Below are 26,299 nucleotides of genomic sequence, written 5' to 3' on the forward strand. Positions count from 1 at the left end.
CTTGGAAGACTTAGAGAGAAGTCTATGGTGTACCCCTGTACTGTTGTTCTTCACATTGCTCTTTGCCAAGACCCACTTTGAGTTCTGCTCTGATAATTACTTCCCATTCAGATTCCCCAAGACTGTTAGCTGGGAGGAAACAGTGGAAAAATGAGGTTGTTTATCAGTAAATATAACAATTGAGATGACAGAGTACACAACTGAGGTCATTATCTAAACAAAGCATCGTTCTGGAGACTGGTAAGACCCTACCAGGACTTCAACGCATGGAAGCCTACTCACGATCATGGGAATACACACAAGGGCCTGTTGAGTGAGGAGCTGAGTAAGCTGCAAAGTTTCCTAGATTGGCAGGTCTGCAATTTATTTTGTGATATTTCTGTCATCATACTAAGATCAAAAGATTTTTAACTCAAATCCTCAAGTAACCAGTGAACCTCGTTGTGAAGCTCTGATAGAAATAATTTTGAAGAGCTTTCCTGCAAGATCTTTCCAATGCTGTTATAATTTTAAAGCAATGTCTCTTACTTAACTAATTCTGTTAGGAGAAAGACACTAACAGCCTGTTGGGATTTGTTTTGTTGTTAAGGCACAAGACCTAAATGTCATCGAAGAAGTGATTCGAATGATGTTAGAGATCATCAATTCCTGCCTGACCAATTCTCTTCACCACAACCCCAACTTGGTGTACGCACTGCTTTACAAACGAGATCTCTTTGAGCAATTCCGAACTCATCCTTCATTTCAGGATATAATGCAGAACATTGATCTGGTAAGTAGAAAAGGAGACATTTACTGTGATTCTTTTCAAATTATTAAACCAGAGAAGGCTTAACAAATTTCAGTAAGAACTGCAATGATAAGAACTTATTTGTTGTTTTTTTTGAAAGACAGACATAGGGCTCTTCCTTCTGCTGGTTCAGTCCTCAAACGCCCACAGTTAGCTAGAGCTGGACAAGACCAAAACCAGGAGACAGAACTCGGTCTAGGTCTCCCCTGTAGGAGACAGGGTTCAAGCACTTGATCATCACTGCGGTTTCCCAAGCTACAAATTACCAGGAAGCTGGAATCAGAAGTGGAGCTGGGACTCAAAGCTAGACACTCAGACATGGGATGCATGCTTCTTAGGTGGGTGTCTCAAACACTGGCTACCCCTCCTTTTTTTTTTTTTTTTTTTTTTTTTAAGATTTTGTTTTGTTTTGCTTTTGTTGGAAAGGCATATTTAGGGCCTGGCACAGTAGCCTAGTGCCTAAGTCCTCGCCTTGCTTGTGCCAGGATCCCATATGGACACCAGTTCTAATCCCAGCAGCACCATTTCCCTTGCAGCTCCCTGCTTGTGGCCTGGGAAGGCAGTCAAAGACGGCCCAGAGCCTTGGGACCCTGTACCAAGAGGCTCCGGGCTCCTGGCTTCAGCTTGGCTCAGCTGCAGCCATTGTGGCCAGTTGGGGAGTGAATCAGTGGAAGATCTTCCTCTCTGTTCATCTTCTCTTTATATCTGATTTTCCAATGAAAATAAATAAATCTTAAAAAAAAAAAAAAGGAAAGGGCAGATTTATCCCAGCCCCTACCTCTCTCCTTCTTTAAACAATTTCATAGTCTGCTATTTTTATTTAGCATTCGATCATCAACATTTTTCTGTAATGTATTAGATCTTTGAAAATCCCGCTTCTAAATATCTATCTAGTCTGTTTCATAGATGCCCTAGAACACATTTAACAGTATCCCACTCTTGCTGATTTTATTTCCAATATTTTATATCAATTCATAATTAGCAGTTTGCAGGTGATTTTGAAATTGCATTTTTGCTTTTGTTTTGTTTGGAGGGACAGATTAACTGTTGAGAGCACCTATCAGCTGGTCTACTTCCTAAGTGCCCACAAGCACTGAGGCTAAGCCAGGGCCAGAGCTGGGAACACAATCCAGGAATCCCCCAGGTTGGCGAGAGCCAGTCACGTGAGCCATCCCTGCTGCCTCCCAGGATGTTCCCTGGTGGGAAACTGGAGTCTAGGAGTCAGAGCCAGGCTCTTGAGTAGGGTACGTGGGTATTTAGCCACTAGGCTAAACACCTGCTCTAAGGTATAATTTTTTTTTTTTTATATATATATTTATTATTTAACTTCAGTAATTACATTGTATTATGTGACACAATTACATAGATACTTGGGTTCTCCCCACCCCTCCCCAAACCCTCCCACCATGGTGGATTCCTCCACCTTGTTGCATAACCACAGCTCAAGTTCAGTTGAGATTCCCCCATTGCAAGCGTATACCAAACATAGAGTCCAGCATCTTATTGTCCAGTCAAGTCCAACGGCTTCTTAGGTATACCCTCTCTGGTCTGAAGACAGAGCCAGCAGAGCATCATCCCAGTCAATTGAAAGCTCCAACATACCATCAGCACAAATTTACATCATTATGGAATTAATTGACATAGTAATGAGTAACCAATATGGTAAAAGTAAATGCGAGTTCTTAACCACCTTCTGTGACCACCTCATTGACATTTCAATTTTAGTTTATACACAACATATAACATACATAACATAACATGTTATACATAACATCATATCATCTTAAATTAAGGCAAACATGTGGTATTTAACCTTTTGGGATTGGCTCATTTCCCTTAGCATTATGGTTTCCAGTTTGGCCCATTTGGCCACAAAGAACTGCATTTTGTTTTTTTTAATAGCTGAGTAGTATTCCATGGAGTAGATGAACCATAGCTTTCTTATCCAATCCTCTGTTGATGGGCATTTTGGTTGCTTCCATGTTTTTGCAATTACTGATTGTGCTGCTATGAGCATAGGAGTGCATGTTGGTTTCTCATAAAACAAGTGTTCTGGATATATTCCTAGGAGTGCTATTGCTGGATCATACGGTATGTTGAATTTGAGTTGTTTGAATATTCTCCATACTGATTTCCATAGAGGCTGTACCAGCCTGCAGCCCCACCAGCAGTGGAGTAGGGTTCCCTTTTCCCCGCAACCTCGCCAACAAGTGTTGTTGGTGCTTTTATTCATGTGGGCCAGTCTTACTGGTGTTAGGTGGTACCTCATTGATGTTTTAATTTGGATTTCCCTTATTGCCAGGGAACTTGAGCATTTTAAACTGAAATTTTGCCAGTTTTTACTGCCAGAGGATACGCTTCCAAGGTTGAACAGAGATGGACACATTGCTGTTCCAGAGTATTCCATTTGTGCATCTCCATCAGTATCTGCTTCCACGGTGACCAATGAGAGAATCTCACTGTACTTTTTATAATTTTAAGCTGTATAGTTATTTCAGCCATTGGCTTTTATAAACAAAAGTGCACTTCATTATTGTCTTAATTTTGTTAATGACTAAGATGATTGAACGTGTTTTACAGGTCTGTGAACTTTTCTTCGTCTTTTCTAAAGATGTTTTTAGCTAAATTTTCTATCACTGTATAGTTTCTTCTGAGTTAATTTGATTCCACAGATATTTCCTGAGCAGCTGATATGACTCAGAGGGCTAGTCCCAGAAGTCAATAAACTCAAGAGGCAGCATCCTGTCCTTGTGTGACTTACACTTAGGAAAATGTTCAGTAGTGAAGTTATCACTCAAGCATATAGGACTTCAATATTAAAACACGTCTATACCTTTCCCTAGGGCAGTTATCCAATGGTAACGTTGCTGGATATGTTTATCAGAACAGGCCGCTGTTCACGTCTATACCTTTCCCTAGGGCAGTTATCCAATGGTAACGTTGCTGGATATGTTTATCAGAACAGGCCGCTGTTCACGTCTATACCTTTCCCTAGGGCAGTTATCCAATGGTAACGTTGCTGGATATGTTTATCAGAACAGGCCGCTGTTCACGGCATGCTGCTGCCATTCCACACTCCAGCCAGTGCTATCTAAACAATCCTTTTGCTTATGGCCTCATGAACACTCCGTTTTGATGGCTTTATCAACTTTGTACTGGTTACTTTGTAATTCCTTGATCACCACAGAGGATGAGCATGTCTCCCATGCTGCTATTTGAATTTGTCCTTTTGCAAAATCTATTCACGTTCCTCGCCAATTTTATTTTTTTTTTATCATTCCCTTATGTTCTAGAGCCTAGAATTCTCATGATTACGTATGACAAGTATCTAGTTGAGCTAATACAGTGAAGTGTTTCTGAACGGAATTCTCTGAAAGTGCTCTCCCAGTGGCAGAGAGCTAAGGCCATTTGTCTCAGCCTCAGGCCTTCCTGGAGCCCTGCTTGCTGTGCACCTGCTGCACATGGCAGCACCTCCCTGAAAGCTTCCTACTGTCCTGCTTTTTCACTCAACCTTACTCCCACGTAGGCCCCTTTCTTGGTTTATTGCTTGGTGTTGGAGTTTTTGCTATAGTAAAGTGTTTGTGAGACATATTTTTGAAACATTTTACTTGACACATAATTGCTGTCATCTATGAGGTACAGTGTGATACTTCGATGTGTGTATAACTAATGATCAAATCAGGGTAATCTGCTCATCCATCATTTCAGATATTTAGCATTTATTTGTATGAGGAACATTCAGTCCTTTCTATCTGCTTGGAAATGTAAGTTTTTAATTTTTTCAACTACTTGTCTGAAAATCGCTTGCTAGATTACCCGTTCCCTGCGGACACCTGTCTGCTTGTTTCTGCCTTTGTATTCTGAAATATCATGATTTGGTATACCTTGGTAAATTGTACTGGCATGGAATCATTTTAGTTCAGGGGTTCGTGCCCAAAACTATCAAAAACTGTAAATCATTCCAGTCTTGCTATTTCCCCTCTGTGAAACTCCTGCTAATCAAGTGGCTGTTCCCCTGGAAGCCATTAAATATGAGTCATTGAATCTTAGCAGGCTGAGCAGTTGTCCTCAGGGGAGAAGCCTCCAGCTCTTGGGGGCTTGAGCTGAGCTGCCAGGGTTGAAAAGCTGGGGGAGGAAGAGCACCCTCCCAGTTGGGGGTGGGAGAGAGACTAGAGGGAAAGCTGCCTGCTTGATGTCAGGTGACAGCAGCGTGTAGATGAATCTGCATCTGCAGGTTGGCCTGCATCCATTCTCAAAAGCCAGTTTACCCTAGTCAGTCGGTCGGTTGGAGCCACGTGACTCACCAGGCCCTCCTGGTGTCAACAACTGAACACTCCAGAGTCCACACATGGACATGTGAGCTGAACTGCTGTTGAGTGCGCTCTGGCAAATGTCTTCACAGATTTGTTCCCTATCACTGCTGTTTTGCAATTACTGGCAAACAGAAATAAAAATTAAAATAGTGCTGCCCATTTTTTAACTTAAAAAAAAGCATTTGAGAGAATGCACAAATTATCTTCTGTGAGCTCTCTCCCCAATGTCTGAACTTTAGTGGATGGGGAGAAAGAGTGGAAATGGAGGGAGCCAGGAACTGGGAAAGCAGTTAGGGTCTTCCATTAAGAGGGACCCAGTTACTGGCGTCATCACCAGTACCTCCCAGGGTCTGCCTTAACACAATTCTGAAATCAGGAATGAATTCCAGGAGTTAACCCCAGACTCTCTGAAACCAGGCATCCTGCTGGGACACACATGTCCCAACCAGCTTGTTGGCCACTGCCAAATTCCTACCTCCTGTGCAGTCAATTCAGTTTGTCATTTTCCTAAGTATAAATTGGCTTTGTCTAGGTATCATGACCAGAATTGTTGCATTTGAATCTAGCTTTCATCAATGAAGTCAAGAAAAACAGAGCATTGTGGTGTAACAGGGTACAACATCTACAACATCGGCTTCCCACATGGACACTGGTTCAAATCCTGACTGCTGTGCTTTCAGCCCAGCTACCTAATAAGGTGCCAGGGATTGGGCCACTGCAATGGCTCATTAACTAATCCTCTAGCCGCAATCACTGGCATGTCATATGGATACCAGTTCATGTCCTAAATGCGCTACATCCCACCCAGCTTCCTGCTTATAACCTTGGGAAAGCAGTAGAGGATAGCACAAAGCCTTGGGACCTTGTATCCACTTGGGAGACTAAGAGAAACTCCTGGCTATTGGCTTCAGATGGGCTCAGCTCCAGCTGTTGTGGCCATTTAGGGAGTGAACTAGCAAATGGAAGATCTTTCTCTCTTGTCTCACCCACCCTCTGTAAATCTGCTTTTCCACTGAAAATAAATAAGTCATAAAAAAATAATAATCCCAAAAAACTGTAGGCCTGGCACAGTAGCCTACCGGCTAAGTCCTTGCCTTGCACACACCAGGATCACATGTGGGTGCCAGTTAATGTCCTAGCTGCTCTACTTCCCATCCAGCTCTCTGCTTATGGACTGAGAAAGCAGTAGAGGATGGCCCAAAACCTTGGGAACCTGCACCTGAGTGGGAGACCCAGAAGAAGCTCCTGGCTCCTGGCTTCGAATAGACTCAGCTCCAACCATTGAGGCCACTTGGGGAATGAACCAGCACACAAAATGTGTATATTTCTATCTGTATTTCTCTCTGTACATCTGCCTTTCCAATAAAAATAAACAAATCTTTTTTTTTTTTTTTAATGTGTTTGGGCCTGGCGTGATGGCTGAGAGGATAAATCCTCACCTTGAACATGCCGGGATCTCATATGGGCATTGGTTTATGTCTCAGCTGCTCCACTTCAAATCTAACTCTCTTCTTTGGCCTAGAAGGGCAGTAGAGTATAACCCAAAGCCTTGGATCCCTACAACCGTGTAAGAGACCTAGAAAAACCTCCTGGCTCCTGGTTTTGGATTGGTTTGGCTCGACCCATCCTGACCACTTGGTGAGTGAACCAGCAGAGAGAAGATCTTTGTCTCTCTTTCTCTCTACAAATCTGACTTTCCTCCTGGTGCTTACAAGATGAGGATTTAGCTATAGAGCCATCACAACAAACCCAATATTTTATTTTCTTATTTCATTATTTTATAATATAGTTCCATAGGCTCTGGGATTTCTCTTACACCCTCCCAAAATTCCCACACTCCTCATCCTGAATTCCCCTCTATTATTACAACAGTATAGTTCTTCACAAGGAGTCATATAGGTACATCATTCTGCTATTGAAGTGTATCCTGACAGTGCAGGTTTGGACAATGGCAGACCGTCCAGCGTCCTATTGTTGAGATATATCTAACGTTTCTTTGAAAGTTCATCTTTCATTTGAAAGTAGATATGCATACTGCATTGTATTTTCACGTCTGGATATGATAGTCTCTATTACACAGTTACTATACTTCCCCTTAAATGAAAAAACATAAAACAAAATCAACAGGAACAAAATTTAAAAATCTATGCTATAAGGGCCCAGCGGCGTGGCCTAGTGGCAGCTAAAGTCCTCGCCTTGAACGCCCCGGGATCCCGTATGGGCGCCGGTTCTAATCCCAGCAGCTCCACTTCCCATCCAGCTCCCTGCTTGTGGCCTGGGAAAGCAGTCGAGGACGGCCCAATGCTTTGGGACCCTGCACCCATGTGGGAGACCCGGAAGAGGTTCCTGGTTCCTGGCTTCGGATTGGCGCGCATCGGCCCGTTGCGGCTCACTTGGGGAGTGAATCATCAGACGGAAGATCTTCCTCTCTGTCTCTCCTCCTCTCTGTATATCTGACTTTGTAATAAAAAAAATAAATCTTAAAAAAAATTTATGCTATAAAATTAAACAACATGCTACTAAATGACCAATGTGTTGCTGAAGAAATGAAAAAGAAAATAAAAAACCTTTTTGGAGAAAATTACATGACTGTATGACCTATAAATCAGTGAAGAATTTAATAAAACGAAATAAACTCTTTTTAAGAAATGAAAAATAAAAATCAAAGCCAAAAAAAATAAATAAATAAAACGAACTTTCCAATAAGAATAATTATATTTAAAAACGTGTCTGGGAAAGCAACAGATTATGGCCCAAGTACTTGGCCCCCGTTTGTGAAGCCAGATGAATCTCTTGGCTTTGGCCTACCTAACCCAAACCATCGCAGACATTTAGGGAATGAACCAGCAAATGAAAGATCAAAGGATATCTCTCTCTGTCTTATTTTCCCTGTCTCTCACACACTGTAATTCTACCTTTCAAGTTAATAAATAGAGCTGTAAAAAAGAAAACAAAGCAGAAACTTCACGTCACAAGAGTCTATTTCGTAGCCTTGATATTTTTACACAAGCCTTTAAATTCTTGCTATTATAAATTCATCCTCCCATGAAGATTTTTTTAGGATGCGTTAGAGTGTCCTAAAGTGACTTGAATATATTTTCTCTGGTCCAATGTCCTGCTTTATTTTATTTTTTTTTAAGATTTATTCATTTTATTACAGCCAGATATACACAGAGGAGGAGAGACAGAGAGGAAGATCTTCCGTCTGATGATTCACTCCCCAAGTGAGCCGCAACGGGCCGATGCGCGCCGATCCGAAGCCGGGAACCTGGAACCTCTTCCAGGTCTCCCACGCGGGTGCAGGGTCCCAATGCATTGGGCCGTCCTCAACTGCTTTCCCAGGCCACAAGCAGGGAGCTGGATGGGAAGTGGAGCTGCTGGGATTAGAACCGGCGCCCATACGGGATCCCGGGGCTTTCAAGGCGAGGACTTTAGCCACTAGGCCACGCCACTGGGCCCTGTCCTGCTTTATTAAGCCTTGGTTTAATCAGTATAAATACTTCTTTTAAAGTTGAGAATTACTAGTATTAATAAGACCATGGAACGAATTATTGCCCATCATAAGTTACCCCATCTTCTTTTGTGAGGTTTATGATATTTGACAACTTGGGCTGTCTGTGGTTTCTAATTATGAGAGACGAGTTGCTGCTGGTTGCAAACATTGGTAGAAACGAGAATGTGAGAGCATCAGGCATTGCTTTTGTGCAAAAGTGGAATCCATGGGTCTGAGGCACGTGGCATGGAAGGGGGTCCTTCCTGTTGTGATGTAGTCTTCCAAGAAACCTTCTAGAGCGTAAGCCAACTCTTCTCCCACTTCATGAACAGTTTCACTCCTGACAGTGCCGCTAGGGATCATAATGCTGAGTGGGAATTGTTCTCTATGGAGGCAGCTTTATAGGCTAGCTGTGTGTGCTAGTTTCTCAAACCCTACTTCTAACCATGCTATTCATGGGCCTGTTCAAATCCACTTCTCTTGCTTGCTAGGACCACGTTTGGAAGTAAAATATTGAGCTTATGATTCATTTTGCATGTGAGTAGGGTTTAGCAGAAAATTCCCCTCCCTTTTTTTTATTTTATTGGAAAGTCAGATATAAAGAGAGGAGAGACAAAGAGGAAGATAGTCTGTCTGACGATTCACTCCCCAAGTGGCTGCAACGGCTGCAGCTCTGCTGATCCGAACCAAGGAGCCAGGAGCCTCCTCTGGGTTTCCCATGCAGGTGCAGGGTCCCAAGGCTTTGGGCCGTTCTTGACTGCTTTCCCAGGCCACAAGCAGGTAGCTGGATGGGAAGCGGGGCCGCTGGAATTAGCACTGGTACCCACATGGGATCCTGGGGCGTGCAAGGCGAGGACTCCAGCCACTAGGCTACTGAGCCGGGCCCAACTCTTTCCCTTTTTACACGAAAAATTAGTCTTGGGTTAAACTGTTTCTAACTCTGTGTCTGAGAAATCTAAGGAAGGTGAATGTCAGCTGTGTTTCCAGGCAACACTGCTGTGTTAAAATAATAGGATAAAATAGTGTATGATTGGTCAGCTGAGTCTGGACTTAGAGCACTATGAGTGGACTGGTGGGAAGCTCTGGCATTAGGTTAAATAGCAGTTGGGAAGCTCTGGCATTAGGTTCTTACAAATGGGCACGTGGGGACCTAGAGCTCAGACTGTCCCAAGGGTGGTATGCATGTGTTTTCCTGAAATTTTTTTATTTATTTGTTAATTGCAAGAGAGAGAACAGACACAGGTTTTTCAGCTGCTGGCTAACTCCCAGGTGGCCACAATGGCTGGAGATGCATTGGTCTGAAGCCAGGAGCTTCTTCCGGTCTCCCATGTGGATGCAGGGGCCCAAGGACATGAGCCATCCTCTGCTGCTTCTCCAGGCCATTAGCAGAAAGCTGGGTTGGAAGTAGGGTGGTCAGGACTTGAACCAGTACCCATATAGAATGCTGGTCCTTAAAGCACTGCACCACAGTGCCAGCTGCAAGGCAGTTTCTATCTGGGACATGATTTCTAAACTTGGTAGCTGTTGCGCGGTAGCTTGTTCTCTTCTGTCCAGGCTGTCAGTTATGGGGCTAAAGACTATCCCAGAAGCTATTGTAAGGATTCACAAGGAGAGCAGAAGGCTGGTGGCTATGCTGGCAGCATGCTGTTTCCCTTTTCCCTGTGCTTCATCCTGTTTAAGTCAGAGCAACGCCAAGTGTGGCCTCGTGGAGCAGGGAGACGCTTAGTGTCTTACTGGGCCTGTGACTATCCCCAACTCCTTTCATTATGATAATCAACCACTTTGTGTTTCTTACCAGAAGACTACCCCCAGCCCCTCGGCTGCTTCCTATGCTCATGGCTAAGACAGGTAACTAGACCATCCTATGTAACACATCACTTAGATCATTGAACTAGACCATCCTGTGTAACACATCACTTAGATCATTGAACTTGAAAAATTTATTTAAACCTCTGCTCACTTTCTATTCATCATCACTAGCTTGTATTGCACACTTGCTAAGCATTTATGTGCATTATTTGACTTAATCCTCCCTAAAAAAACAGACCTCTAAGATATATTTCATTTTAATCCTCAATCTGCAGAATAAGAAACCAGTCTGGGAAGACTAAGTTGCTCATGGTCACACATTCAGCAAGCAATGGAGCTGGAACTCACCCCAGGCCTTTTGGTGAGGAGTCCCTTGTTTGCAGTACTTGTGCCTCACTGCTGGCCTGAGCGCAGCTCACTGTTCCAACAGTTCCTTCTACATGTGCCCATTCATCTCCTGCAACAGGCTTGTCCACAAGCCTGGAGTCCTCCATATGCACTGTGTCCTTAGGAAACTTCTAGTGGTGGCAGATCAGTCTATCTTTGCACAGGGGAGAAATCAGGACTGTTCTTAGAAACCAGGCTATGGACGTCCTTAACAGTGCCTCTGGACAGAGAGGCATGGTTACAAGGTCCCAGATGCACTTAAACAGGAAAGATATATGTCTCATATACAGTAAGGTAACCAGGGCTGACAGTAGTTGATTAAGTATTCCAAAATAGCTGGTAGAGGGGATTTTTATTTTTCTTAACACAAAGAAATTATGCATTTTTGGAGAAATGGATATGTATATTGCTCTCATCTGCTCATTCTACATTGTATACATGTGTTTTAATATCACACTGTACCCCATATGTACAATTACTATGGGTCAGTTACAAAGAAAAATCAGGGCACCTGCGTCCCATGTCAGAATGCCTGATTCCAATGCCTACTCCACTTCCAATCTAATTTCCTGCAGATATGCTCCTTAGGAGACTGTGGGTGATGGGTCAAATATTCGGGTCCCCGCCTCCCATGTGGGGACACAGATTGAGTTCCAAACTGCTGATGTTGGCTTGGCCCAACCCTGAATGTTATGGGCATTAAACATTTTTCTCTGCCTATGAAATAAATTTTAATTTTTAAAATTAATTAGAATACATATTTTTAAGCACACTTACTATACCCTAGAGAGATGAGGTTACAGGCTTTATAAGGTTTTCTCTTTTGTTCTCCTTAAGTAGTGTAAACAACAACCATTTTCCCACTTTACAGATAAGAGAACCAGAAGGGAGTACTTGGGTGATGTTAGTCCAAATCCCTGCCTTAATCGTCCCCTTGCGTAATGATCACACATATTTCTGTAAGACTCTGCCACTACATGTGATGTACTTATCTATGCGCTGCCCCTTTGAGCCTTCCACCGTCCCGGGCAGGGAGGCAGAGCAGGGGAAAGGCTGGCTCAAGGTGGCGTGATTGTTAAGTCACCCAGCCAGGCCTGGAATCCCAGGCTTCCCATGATTCTTCAGCCTTCCCTTGCCTAAACTAAAGTAAAGATAAAAATGAGCAGGCTTTCCAGCAACTTTCTGTTGAATACTAGCATGCAAAATAGTGCTGGGTACACTGAAAACCCTGTTTTAAATCAAGTTCCTTTCACATGTGTTGAGAATGCCATGATAAAGATAGAATCAATATCTCTGCTTTTTGCCTCTTTCAGCACTTGACCTTCCCCTTGTCTCCCCTAAGTACACTGTAAGTTTGGCTTCAGCAAGCCTGTGCTATTTTCTTCTTTCATGGTGGTAACCTTGAAAAGTGGTCGTAGAGGAGGCTAGCAACCTGCTGTTATTTTTAGCCGGTGGGGTGTGGAGCGTTACCACATTCAGCAGTCCTCAGCATCTGCGATGGGAGCAGCTAACCTTGGAGTGCTTCTGACTTGTGCAGAAGGAGTCAAACATGTGCCTTTGAAGGGGTCAAGTTCTTTTTTTTTTAAGATTTATTCATTTTTATTACAAAGTCAGATATACAGAGAGGAGGAGAAACAGAGAGGAAGATCTTCCGTCTGATGATTCACTCCCCAAGTGAGCGCAACGGCTGGTGTTGTGCCGATCCAAAGCCAGGAGCCTGGAACCTCTTCCAGGTCTCCCACGCGGGTGCAGGGTCCCAAAGCATTGGGCCATCCTCGACTGCTTTCCCAGGCCACAAGCAGGGAGCTGGATGGGAAGTGGAGCTGCCAGGATTAGAACCGGGCCCAATGGCATCCCGGTGCGTTCAAGGCGAGGACTTTAGCCACTAGGGCACGCCGCTGGGCCTGAAGGGGTCAAGTTCTTACTACTCACTGCACACATGCCTCCCATCTAAAGCATCCTGAGACGATTGGGTCTGCCTGAAGTAAGCAGCAGAACAAAGTAAAATTACCACACCAAAGGAGAGAGAACACAGAAGCAGTGTCCTAGTTGCCTGCGGCATTAATGGCTGGCAGTAAGTAGTGAACATACACAGCGAGCTCTGGTCATTGTGGGGGGTGGTAAAGACAAGCATTCCTTTTCCTGTCCAAACAGCCTGAGTCTTGCCTGGAGCTGATGGCTTCCAGGCCACCCATCCTGAGGAGCTCAGTGTGCTCCCTGGGCTGCTCGAATTGCATCATGATTCTTGATTTTCTCCAGAAAACAAAATTAAGACTTTCCCCCACCACCACCCCCCCACACACACACACACAAAACCTTTCTTATCTCAGTAAATGGCATCATATTTCCCGAGTTGCTTAAGGGGGAATAACAGAAGAAGGAAGGAGGATAAAAGTTGGTTGGAATGGGGCTGCACATGGAATATTTCACACTTAAAGAGCATAATTAGTTCTGTGGTGCATCCCCTATGACTGCTGGTTCCAGGTCCAGCTGTGACACTACAGTCCAGCTCCCTGCTAATGAGCCTGAGAAAGCAGTAGAAGATGTCCTAAGTCCTTGGGTCCTTGCCACCAGATGGAGTTCCAGGCTCATGGCTTCTGCCTAGCCCAGCCTCAGTGAGTTAAGGAGTAAACCAGTAGATGGAAGATTCATTCTCTCTCTCTCTTCCTCTCTCTTCCTCTCTCACGCTCTATTACTCTGCCCTTTAAGTAGATAAAAATAAATCTTTTTAAAAAAAAAAGATTTATTTATTTTTATTGGAAAGTCAGATTTACAGAGAGGAGAGGCAGAGAGAAAGATCTTCCATCTGCTGGTTCACTCCCCAAGTAGCCACAATGACCAGAGTTGAGCTGATCCAAAGACAAGAGCCAGAAGCTTCTTCCAGGTCTCCCTCTCGGGTGCAGGGTCCCAAGGATTTGGGCTTTCCCAGACCAAAAGCAGGGAGCTAGAAGGAAAGCAGAGCAGCCAGGATATGAACTGGCACCCATATGGAATCCCAGGGTGTAAGGTGAGAACATTAGCCGCTAAGCTACCATGCCAGGCCCTAAATCTTTGGTAATGATTCCAGTAGTTGAGTCCCTGGCGCTCATGTGGGAGTCCTGGATTGCATTCCTAGAGCTGACTTCAGCCTGGTCCAGCCTTGGTTGTCATGGGCATTTGAGGAGAGAATCAGCATGTGGGAAGGGTGTGTACATCTCTGTCTCTCTGCATTTCAAATTTTAAAAATCATAAAGAGTATAGTCTTTGACCACCATAAAATTAAATTAGATGTCTGAAAAATATCCAAATATTTAGAAATTAATTCATACACTTAGGAGTCAAAGAAGAAGCTACAAAGGAAACAGAACAAATCTGAGTAAAAATGAAAAATGCATTCTCAGAATTTATGGAAAATGGCAGAAACTTAGGCAAATTGACAGCATTTGATGCTTCTGTGAGAAAAGGGGTAGGCAGCTGGCACAGCAGTTGAGATGCCCCTTGGAATGCCCACTTCTATATCAGAATGCCCTCTCTACTGCCAGTTCTAGCATCCTGCTAATGCAGGTTCACTCTCCAAGTAGCCACAATGACCCTTGGAGGCAAGTACTCTGATTTTTGCCGCTCATATGGAAAGTCCAGATTAAGTTCTGGCTTTAGCCTGGCCGAGCTCCACCTGTTGCAGGCATCTGGGAAGTGAAACAGCAGTTAAAAGATCTCTCTCTATATATAGTGCACATGTGCGTGCGCTTCTCTCTCTCTCTCTCTCGCTCTCTCTCTCTCTCTCTCTCTCTTTCTCTTTCTCTTCCCGGGGAGTATATGTGTGTGCATTTGCCTTGCAAATGAAACTTTCTTTTTTGTTTAAAGCAAAAATACAGTAAGATCTAATTTGGTGATCTAAAATGCACATTCAAAAACTAGAAAAATAAGGGTAAATGAAACTCAAAGAAAATAATTAAGAATGAAAATTATATGTTTACACAAAAGAAAGACATTGGTTAAGGTTTTATTGAAACTGCTACAATATGTTTTCTATTTGTGTTGTCTTTCTTCAGAGACTTAGTCACTCTGTTATAAAAATCAGTTTGCATAGCTGTTGTGTATAAACTGAACCGAATTTGATCTCAGAATCCCAGGAGGGGTTTAAAGTTTGACTTAGGGGAGACGTAGAGGGAGGAAGGTCCCAGCTGCAGGCTTCAGGTACCCCTCAGTCTCAACACAACTGCCAGATCCCACCACCCCTTCAGACTCCTCAGTAAAGTCTTTGGCTCTCAAATAAATAAATTAATTAGATAAAAAATAAAGTTTGGCTTAGGAAAATTAAGGCCCTTAGGTACATTTTGAAAACAAAACAATCTGCTGTGATAAAATCAGTACCTCGTAAGTATCAGGACCCACATCACTGCTCAAGAGAAAAAAATAACTTCTCTGGCCTCTGAGGCAGCCGCCTGTGTTCCACTCACAGCCAGAGTGTGAGGCCCAGGTTCAGTAATGGCCCTGGCTTAGCAGTGTCTCTATGCATTCCAGAACAATAGAGTTCAGTGGCATTCACATAATCAAGTATACTTTCCACTGGAATGGGTAAAAGTTGTTATACTTTAGAATAATTTTAAAAAGGGGGGAAGGGCTTGCTGTGGTAGCCTGGAGGCTAAAGTCCTCGCTTTGCATGTGCCAGGATCCCATATGAGCGCCAGTTCATGTCCCTTTGCCCTGCTTCCTATCTAGCTCCCTGCTTGTGGCCTGGGAAAGCAGTCAAGGATGGCCCAAAGCCTTGGGACGCTGCACCTGAGTGGGAGACCGGGAAGAGGCTCCTGGCTTTAGATGGGCTCAGCTCCGGCCATTGCAGCCACTTGGAGAGTGAATCATCAGATGGAAGATCTTCCTCTCTGTCTCCTCCTCCTCTCTGTTCTTCTCACTTTCCAATGAAAATAAATAAATATTTAAAATAAAAATCAGGAAAAGATCGACTTAAACAAGAGTAACAACAATTTTTTTATATGTTTACATGTCTAACTGTAAGCATGTGTTACTCTCTTGAATGAAAAGGAATCAAGTTGTCTTGATTTATTAACAGTGTGGTTATGAAAAGGATCTGCTTCAGAACCAAGTGTGTTGTTGTTATTTGTTTTGTTTTGTTTTTGTGATGGGGTTAAAGGACTCTTCTTTTCAGAATACTACCACACTCATATGTGGCTGCCTGGTTGAGGCTGTGCTGTGACTGGAACCAAGAGAAGTCCCAGCTTCTGCTGATTATTTGGAGCTCAGGGATAAGAGTGATGTGGATAAATTAAATTCGTTGATAATCCCCCAAAGTCACTTTAGCGATTAGATGAAATTCCTTTCCCGGTAAGCCTTTTTCCTGACAGCTTTGAGTAAGCCCCAGATGTGACAGGTCTCCCAGTTTCGTTTCATCTGCCCACCTGGTGGGTGTTGCAGTCAGAAGGCCTCCGAAACACAAGGTGAAGCCGCACAGTGAAGGGCAAAGTTCCAGAGACACTTGCTGCACAGCCAGAGCAAGCAGGCTCTGAATACCCAGGGTCTGGTTCCAAATGAGCCACCAAACACTGGAGGGTGAGGAGGGCTAGTGAATTAAAAAAGCTACCAGGTCACTCTCTACATGGAGTAGGAGGATACAACCAGCATGAAAAAGACAAGTACTGAAAATACATGTGCTGCAGCTGCTCACTGACAAACCCACACTACATTCCAGGTGATCACCTTCTTCAGCTCGAGGTTGCTGCAGGCTGGAGCAGAGCTGTCTGTGGAGCGAGTCCTGGAAATCATTAAGCAAGGGATTGTTGCACTGCCCAAAGACAGACTGAAGGTAAGATGGCTGAAGAATGGTTCAGTGGACACTCAACTGCCGTCTCTCTTGATGGAGACATTGGTGATTGGGCAGCCCTTCTCCCAAGTCATACTGCCTAATGCTGTGCCTTCAATAGGACATGGCCCTCACATACTTGGCCCTCAGAGTCTAGGTGGGTGGTACTGCAAATATGGGAGCCTAGTCCAAGTATGGCATTCAGGTCTGCTGGGAGCCACACAGGTCACCATGGGGTGGGCTTCCTGAGAGGGTTGCCTGTAAGACCTGATTCGGGCCCAGCCACTCCACTTGCTTCCTGGCTCATGATGAGATCATTCCTCCATGCACACTCTGCCACTGGCCTCGTTGGGTGGCCAGACCATCAGGCCTGCCTGTTTGTACGCTGTGAATCTCCCAAACTGTGAGCCCAGATCAACCCTCTTCCTTCATTAGTAGTCTGTCTTGGGTAATCACTGCAGGAATGAAAAGGTGACTAATACACTTACCCAGTACTTGTGCCAGAGAAGGTCTCTAAATAGTTCCCACACTACTGTGCACCGATACTTGGTACTGTGATGGAGAGGGTTTCTGTCGCATACCTGTGTCCTGCCGAGTAGTTGGTGTCTGTGCTTATGAATAGTCCATATACCTATCATTAACAGGCATCTGGTGTTCTTAGCCCAGGGAAGCCAATTCAGTGTCATTAGTGGTGTCACGGTCGCTGGGAAGGTGACAGTGGAGATGGCAGCTGTGGCACTAACTGACACAGTGCTCACTTAGTGCCACCTGGGACTCTGAAGGGCTTATATTTGTCAGCTCATTAAGTCCCCGCAGCAACCTCTAAGGAAGATGGTGTGTATCACCTGAACTTCTCAAATGTGGGAACTGACAGGCAGAGAGATTAGGAAACTCACCCAGAACCATCCACCTAGAACGTGATCCGGCTGGGGGAGTCGCACCTAGGAAGCCAGCCCCAGGGTCCCCTAACAGGTAGTGGAAAGTGCAGCATTTCATGGAAAAGGGAGGAGAGATCCTGTGCTTTAATAAGGCCCTTGTAGTCTCTCTCTCCCTCCCCTTTCGAGAGGCACTCCACCTCCCGGCTCTCCGGAGGCGCTTTCCCCTTCCTCTCCCTTCCCTGCTCACCTGGTCCTTTCGCAAATAAACTTTTCTGTCTGCAAAAAAAAAAAAAAAAAAAAAAAAAATGCCCTTGTACTTATGTGAAAAAAGTGTCCCTGAGGTAATCCCGTCATTTAAACCTCAGGCTTAACTCTAGTTTTTTTCTTCACCAGCTCTAATTTTTAGCTACTATTTCCAGAAGGGCATCTGACCCCCTTCATAGTGTTTTATCCCCCACTTATGTTCCCCAGTTGCCATTTGGGAGCAGTGTTTAGCAACACTTATCGGTAGGACCCCTACTTAATGAGCGATGGAGAGGTGTCATAGCACGTGACAACGTCTTCCATACAGTCACAGCATCTGTAAGACAGCAGAGGAGTCACATCCATCACTCCCAGAAACTCTGGGAAACAGAACAGCAGTGTGATGCACTCGGCCCTGGGCAGAAAAGGCAGGTGTCCCCTGAGACAGCATAAGTGGGCCCCACCATGGCTCACCCGGCCTGCCAGCATTTCTTTCCTTTCCTTTTTATTTGAAAGGTAGAGAGAGAGAAAGAGCTTTCATCTGCTGGTCTACTCTGCAAATACCTACAGTAGTTGAGGCGGGGCCAGGCCAAAGTCAGGAGCCAGGAACTCAGTCCAAGTCTCCCATGTGGGTGGCAGGGAGCCAAGCGTTTCACCTAGCACTTGCTGCTCCCCAGAATGTGCATTAACAGGAAGCCCGGATTAGCAGCAGAGCCAACTTTGAAATTGAAACATCCCAATATAGGATGCAAGTATCTCAAGCTGTGCCTTAACTACTATACTAAAAACCCCCCTTGACACTGTGGATTTGATATTACTCTGTTCCTGAAAATTGTAGATGTGAGGGGTTCATAGTATTTCCATTTTCACATGAAGTATGACATTGGTTTCTTACTTTTGTGTTTTCATGCTGTTTAATTTTTTTTTAAGTCCAGGAAGGCTTTTTTTCAAGTTTCCTGACTCCTTGTTTATTAATTTGTTTGAAAAGCAGAGTGACAGAGAAAAGGGCAGAGATACATACACACACAGAGTGAGAGAGGGAGAGAGAGATCTTCCATCTGCTGGTTCATTCCCAACTAGCCAAGATAGCCAAGACTGGGCCAGGCCAGAGCCAGGAGCCTGGGACTCCTTCTGGGCCTCCCATTTGTATGGCAGAGGCCCAAGCACTTGGACCATCCTCCACTGTTTTCCCAGAAGCCTTAGCAGGGAGTGGATTGTCTGGGATGCCAATGTTACTAGCGGCAGCCAAACCCATTTCTGGCTGGCCCCTGTTTCAAATTGATATAAACTGCACTGTGTGAACCAAAACAAAGTTCATGAAGAATAGAATGGCTGCTCCAGGGAAGCATTGGCTCTTGGTGTCTAAGCTGAATCAGGAAAGAAGTGAAAGTATCAGAAGGCTTTCAGGAAAGGGTGATACAGCAGAGGGAGGAGGAGAGAATTTCTGATAAGATCAGGCATGGCAGAAGTGATACAGATGGCAACTAGAGAGCAGCATATTTAGGACAGAGTTTCAGAAGCAGAGCAGATCTTAATGATAACAGGGTCTGGATTGATCCTGACTGTGGGAGACGGACATCATCTGGATGTGTGACTGAGCCCCTGAATGAGCCATGATAAGCCATTCCCAGGCAGAGATAAAGACCAGGAGCAAGCGGATAGGAGTGACAGGAGAGAGGTGCAGGTGTCAGCGGGGACAGCTTGAAGGAAGAGAAGAGGATGGTACTAGCCTCACTTGAGTTGGGCCCCTTCCTGTAAAGGAAGACTAGCCAGGAAACCACAGGGCCAGCCAGAGAACCCAGCTCCACCTCTGGACTCTAGAGGGTATGGAGTCTGAGCAAGCAGCCTCTGCATCCGAAGGCTCCAGGCAATCAGCATCTGGAGTGGAGAGCCCCGCTTCAGGAGGGAGTGAGATAGGAGGGAAGATTCAGTGCTAAAATGCAGAGTGCAGACATGTGAGCGCTGGGAGAAGGGCTGCCGCTTGTGGGAGGAAGAGTAAACAGACAAAGCATCGCAGAGGGTGGCTGGTTGGAATTGCTTCTGTTGAGATAAGGACAGGAGACATGCTAGGGTTAGACCTGCCACAGATTCTGTCAGTGCTGAGCAAGTCTTTGTCAAGTATCTGCTCTGTGACAGCTGTCATTCAAGGCACTTGGTCTTTATTGGTGAACAAAGATCTACCCCTTCTCAAACTCACAGGCTAGCAGGAGGAAGCAGAGGTGAATAGAAAGCTTAATAAATAACAAAAGGGGCAAATGTATTAGAACATGATGAGTACTATGGAAAATAAGGAAAAAGTAGGGGCCAACATTATGGCTCAGAGGGTTAAACCATGCCTGTTATGGTAGCATCCCATTTGGTTACTGGTTTAAGTCCCAGCTGCTCTACTTCTGGTCCACCTTCCTCTAATTGCACCTGAGAAAGTAGTAGAAATGGGCCCAAGTGCTTGGGCCACTGCACCTGTATGGGAGACCTGGATGGAGATTCAGGGTCCTGGCTTTGCCCTAACCTAGTCCCAGACATTGCAGCTATTTGGGGAAAAAAAATCAGTAAGTAGAAGGATCTCTCTCTCTCTCTATCTCTCCCTCTGTCTTTCCCTTTCTTTGCAGCTGCCTTTCAAACAAATCTTTAGCCATAAAAAGAAAAAAAAAAGCAAAAGAGGGAGTATGACTAGTAGTGAGGTAGGATCATGGAATTACCAAGAATGGTAATTCCGGGCAACATGTAGCAAAGCTGAAAGAAGGAGGCGAAGGAGGAGTCAGGTGTGTTGATCCTGAAGTAAGGGTGGTCACTAAGGAAGCTCTATGGCAGGAAGATGCCAGGCGTACAGACAGCCAGAAACCCAGACATGACATGAATAAGGGGCAAAGGTAATGGGGTAAGGGGAGTGCAGATGCTACAATAGAGCCATGATTCAATCACCCTGGCTATTGTGTCAAGCCACAGAGAGTCCAGTTAGAAGACTATTGCCTGGGCTCGGCAGCATGGCCTAGTGGCTAAGGTCCTCGCCTTGATCCCATATGGCCGCTGGTTCTAATCCCGGCAGCTCCACTTCCTCTCTATCTCTGCTCCTCTCAGTATATCTGACTTTGTAATAAAAATAAAATAAATCTTAAAAAAAAAAGAAGAAGAAGACTATTGCTTGTCTTGGACAATACCACCAAGCATCAGTTAGTTAGTCCGGAAGATTGTCTGTAGGGGAAGGAAAGACCTTGAAACCCTTGAGAGATGGGTTGATTGCAAAGTTCCAGGGTATGAAGACTGAAATATGGATGCTGGCAGAGTCAGTAGAGAACTGGTGGTTTTTGGAAGTGGATTTGGACTTTGTATTCTCAAGGACACCTTAAGCCACTCGGTAGACTTTCAGAGCTTGGGGTGCCCGGGCTGTCATGGTTGGAAGCTTATCTGCTAAGTGTTACATGGCTTGGCGGTATCTTGTGGGAAGGCCATCTGGACAAGACCCCACAGAGCAAGCTGTCTTGATGCCACACCTTAAGAAAATCTGGAAGACTCTGAGGGAGAGTCATTATGCATACAGGAAGTGATCCAAAGAACTCAAATTGCTGTTATTCTCCTGAAGAAGGGAAGATTTGTGGTGAAGCACTGGAAGAATTGTTTCTGGAGGCAGATGGGGTCTTGCTATGTGTGGTCTCAGCAGGTAATACTAGGGCCAATAGTTAGACACTGCATATAGAAACACATATTTCAGTCCCAAATGAGGGAGGAAATAAGTGTCTAACACATGGACCTGCTTAGACATGGAGTGAGCAAGTTTGGGGAAGTGATTCATTCATCCTCGGAGATGTTAGGATAATAGGCAGATGGCTGCTTGGCCTAGAAGCAAGTAGGTTCCATCTTGAATGCAGCTCTTGGCGGTTGGTCCTAGCTGGCTAGACAGAATGGGCAAGGATTCTAAGGCCACGCTCAGGCTGAGCAGGGCTGGCCATGGAACACACGTGCAGTGTGTGTCTCCCTGTGGTGAGGAGGCAGGCACTGGCGCTAAGTTCCACTGGGATATTTTGGAGCATTTTTCCATTCCTGAGAGGATGATTTTGTCAATGCATGGACTAAAATTATCATCCTTCACAAAGTGGATAACTGCCTGAGGTTTTGATGACAATTTTCTCTCTTCTTGTGAGAGGCAATGAGGAAAACCAAGAATGGGCCAATTTCTTATGACAAAGGAAACAAGGAATTGGCCTTTCTACTTACTACAGCAGATGAGGGTAGGCAGAATTATTTACCAGAAGAAACAAAATTTGCTAAGTTGCATACACTGGTAACAAAAAAAATGTAGTTTAGGAGGAATAGAAAACTTTTTAAAGATTCAACAACCAAGTTATGGAGAGCAGTGCTATCAACTCTGCTGCGTCTCCCATCTCCTCTGCGGCTCAGTGGAGAAGCCAGGATCACTTTCCTGGTTCTAGGTTAGAGTCTGCCAAGGTGAGGCGCTTATGTGAGGGTTGGAAGGCCCAAGACAAGGAGAAGCCGTTGTTCTCCGGAGGCAGTTGTACTGGTTAAGGCTGGGATTGGCTGCAGGGCTCATAGAGCCCTTTTTTTCTCTCTCTTTTTTTTTTTAATATTTCCTTATTATATTGGAAAAGTAGATCCGATTTATGGAGAAAAGGAGAGACAGAGAAAAATCTGCCATCCACTTGTTCATTTTCCAATTGGCCACAAAGACTGAAGCTGAGCCAATCCAAAGCCAGGAGCTTCTTCCTGGTCTCCCACGTGGGTGCAGGGTTCCAAGGCTTTGGCCGTCCTCGACTGCTTTCCCAGGCCACAAACAGGGAATTAGATGGGAAGTGGAGCAGCTGGGACGTGAACTGGCATTTCTGTTTCCCATATAAAGTCATTTTCACAGAATAACTGCTGTTTTCCTTCCATATCTGTCAGTAGAATCAAACTCCTGGATTCAAGTAGATGAGATTTAACGTAAGGACTTGAAAATCACTGAGTATGCTAGGGGAGCAGAGCTGGTAGTCGGGAAGTCAGAAGTGGGCACAGTGTTACCTCCAGTGGCCTGCCTGCCTGCTGCACCCGAGGGAAGGCTGCAGGAAGATGCTGGTCGCCACTGGCAAAGCTTTACTTCTGCAGGTGCCCACAGCCCTGCCCACCATTGGCACAGTGATCTCTTCTTCCATTCCACCTCCCAAATTATGTGAGCATTATTCTCCAGGAAGCATGGGTTTAAAAAAATTAATGAAGGCCCAGCGTGGTAGCCTAGCAGCTAGAGTCCTTGCCTTGAACGTGCCGGGATCCCATATGAGCACCAGTTCTGGTCCCAGCAGCCCTGCTTCCCATCCAGCTCCCTGCTTGTGGCTGGTCTCTGGGAGTGAGTGAGTGAGTTCCCCCAAGAGCGGTGATCGCAGAAAGAACAACCCTGACCCCATCCACTGCTGATTTCCTGTCTCACCCTGGGATCTCTGCCACAATCTCTCCTGCACTGCCAGGGACCCTCCCCAGAGCAGAGCACAAGCCAGCACTATTGTTCTTGAACTTCTACAACTGTGAGCTAACAAACCTCTCCTGACAAATTACCCTATCTCAGGTATTTTATTTCAGCAGCAAAAAATGAAGTAAGAGGCCTAATGCAGGGGAGCGGACTGAACTTGCATGAACATCAGAAGACTCAAAATAGAAAGAGGTTTTGATCCCTGGAGGAAGGCAAGGCAAGCCAGTTGTGGGCTTTCAGCAGGGAGACAGTGGGCAGGAGCGTGCAGCTAGTGGATTTGTACATTTGCAGTTTTCCATTCTGATTTGTTTCCATGCTCTCCTTCAATGAGGATCAGCTAGACAGAAGAATATATTTTTTAAGCAGAATCAAAACTCGAAATGAAGAAGTGAGTGGTGAGCTGCCAGCCCTTTTACTCTCTAGGCTGTTTGTCAAGATGCTGGTAGGTTCAGCCAGTGAGTCTGGTGTGAGAGCACAGTAACAGTAACACTTTGTAGCAGGGCTGTGAGTCTGTGCTGCTCTGACCGAGGTTTCCAGGTGAGGCAACTCAGAGAAAGCCATGAGGTGACTGCCCAGGCCAAAGCTGGCTGCTTACAAAGGCTGGCATCCTCCGGTCCATGCTGGGCCGCTCTTGTGTTCTCTGCTGCGAAGACTGTACTCGGGATGTTAGGGCGGCCTGAGCATCACATTTCACAGCACATCAGTAAACCCAGATGTGCACAGGAGCAGGTGAGGTGACAATAAAGAGCCTGCCAGTTACATAGGCAAGAACTAAAGACTGTATGACCCGGAGAGGAGAATTTTGAACCATGACTAGCTGCTTTGAGGGCTGTACTGCAAAACAGCATTAAGCCTTTATGTGCCAGAGTGCAGTGAGTAAGGAATCGAACCAAGGCAGGCATTTGTTCCACTCAAACCAACACTTTGTGGGGTGCTAAGTGCAGGGGCGGCGGATGGCAAGAGTGTTCAGGCCAAGCTGCTGACGTAGGAAGACCAGGCTGAGAACACCGTGTATTAGAAAGCTGCGATTCGTGAATTCTTGCAAGTCTAGAATTCTCTTGTGGACTTCTGTGGCAGATTTTTGCAGGCCAGTGCCCTGTTAACATTCCTTTCCTACCCAGAAGTACTGAGAGGTCAGCGCCTGGTGCTCCCAGATGAAATCTGGAGTCCTCCCAGGCCAAGCCCAGGCTGCCCCCAGTCCTTGCCCGGCTTTCCCACCCACCCCCACCCCAGTGCCCCAGCCAACCTGAGCCTGGAGCCTTTCTTCTCCTGCTTGTTTGCATTGGCTCCTGTGATCCTTCTCTTGATAAGCCCTTCCTCCACCTTGGCTTTCTAAGCATTCCTTAAAGGCCTGGAGAAAAGTGAAGCTTTCCCTTCACTCCTCCCTCTGTGCATCCCCCACCCCTCAAAATACCTGGGATAGCTCCTGCCTCACTCGTGGGAGCCTCCTGTGTTCATCTGCTTTATGTTTGGTTGCTTGAATCTTTTCCCCCTCCCACTCAGTAACAACTTGGGAACAGGGGTCTTGTCTTGCCTGTCTCCATGCCCTTGGTGCCTAGGTCAGTGTTGTGTTACATAGTGGCTGCCCAGGAAATGTGATGAGTAGACGAGTAAAAAGCTCACGTTATAGACTCTAAAGAGAAGAGTGGGGGACTTAATAGAAATCAGGAGTTTGAGAATAAAATTTTCTAATCTTAAGGCCTGCTTTTCTAGTTTTTATTCTACCAGCCTCTCTGGAGTTTTAACTAAAGTACTGTCTGTCCCTGTGCATTCAAAGCACTGTCCAAGATGCTGCAGAATCAGCAGCAACTGAGACCGATGAAAACTCCCTGCTTCAGTAAAACTGAATTTTTTATGCATAATATAGATAGTAGGATAAATATGTAAAATAAATGCAATTGTAGATGGTAGTAAGTAATTAAAAATATAGAGGATCAGAATGGAAGACATTTGTCAACACTATTTGCTGCTCTAATGTTTTTAGTAATTTTAGACTTACAGGGATGTTGGAAATCTAGAAGAGCTCCTTCGTCCCTCCTGCTCTGAGCCGTGAGTCAGTCTTGTCTTCCGTAAGACATTTCTGATGAGTGCCGCTTGGTTATGGTGCAGCACTGTCAGGTTGGGTTTTCCCAGTATTTTGTCGTGATTGTGATGAAGTCGTGTGCACATGGCAGCAATCCCTTAGCACTGGCATGTCCTCAGGCATTGGTGTTGGCATGTCTCCTTACTGGTGCCAGCCTTGACCGTCTGGTTTGATGTCCACTAGGTTTCTCTAGTGAAGAATGACTCTCCCTTAGCCATTCGTGAACACTTTGGGATGATCCTTCCAGACCTCCCTGGTGTCCTGTTTCCCACTTGTTTTGTCATTCACCCATTAGTCTTAACGCCAAAGGAGCAACTTAGCTTTCTGGTGTTTCTTTAATGATAATTTTAAGTTTTACTCTCATGGGTTGTAAATTCAATATGAGTATTCATTGACTCCATTGTTCAAATTATTCTAGTTGACCAGTGGGGCTCCTCTGGTGGAGTCCCGCAACCCTGTTCTGGTGATAAGACTGCCTTTCTCTGTGGTACCACAACTTTCTGTTTTTGCAGTCCCAGGCCCCAACCCTGGAGCCAGCCACTTCCCCCAGCCATGCTTCTTTGTTATTTATATTGTTTTGGATAATGGTGCTTGGGAGCCAAGAGCTGGGCACTAGGCCACCACCTTCTTAGAACTTTGTATTTTCCCCTTTCCCCATCTGCTTCCTGTTCCATGAACAGCTAATGCTGCTTCACTCTGCTGCCATTCTAGTCCTTCCCTTCAGTGCTCCTCCCTTCTGAAAAACCTCAGCTCCTTTCTTTGGGCTTCTCTCTCACCAGCCGTGGTCTTTAGCTCACTCATTCCAATTCCGCATTGTGTTTTACAATTCTGCTAGCAAACAGTCTTGCTTAACAAGCACCAGCCACAGCAGATCCCAAAGTTTAACCTTGTAGTTCACTTTAGTACCTACCTTGTAGGTAGAATGAATTAGAGTGTGAAGACTATTACACTGCACTTAACTGGCACTATGTTTTCTGTTTATTTTACTGTGTTCAGAAAGAAAATGTCCTTTATACCTGACACAGTGACGTACAAACGAAAATATAGTTCT

General features: G+C 45.1%; 1 protein-coding gene across 5 annotated transcripts in view; it reads left to right on the top strand.

Annotated features, from left to right (window-relative positions):
- DYM (dymeclin) overlaps positions 1–26,299 on the top strand; it is a 323,209-nt gene that overhangs the window by 231,813 nt on the left and 65,097 nt on the right. For all 5 annotated transcript variants that reach the window (XM_058676968.1, XM_058676967.1, XM_058676971.1 and 2 more), the window contains 2 exons: positions 590–772; positions 16,479–16,592. In XM_058676968.1, coding sequence (XP_058532951.1) covers positions 590–772; positions 16,479–16,592 — 297 coding nt within the window. The remainder of the gene's footprint in view (positions 1–589; positions 773–16,478; positions 16,593–26,299) is intronic.

The sequence above is a fragment of the Ochotona princeps genome, chromosome 18 (genome assembly GCF_030435755.1).
Source record: "Ochotona princeps isolate mOchPri1 chromosome 18, mOchPri1.hap1, whole genome shotgun sequence".
NCBI lineage: Eukaryota > Metazoa > Chordata > Mammalia > Lagomorpha > Ochotonidae > Ochotona > Ochotona princeps.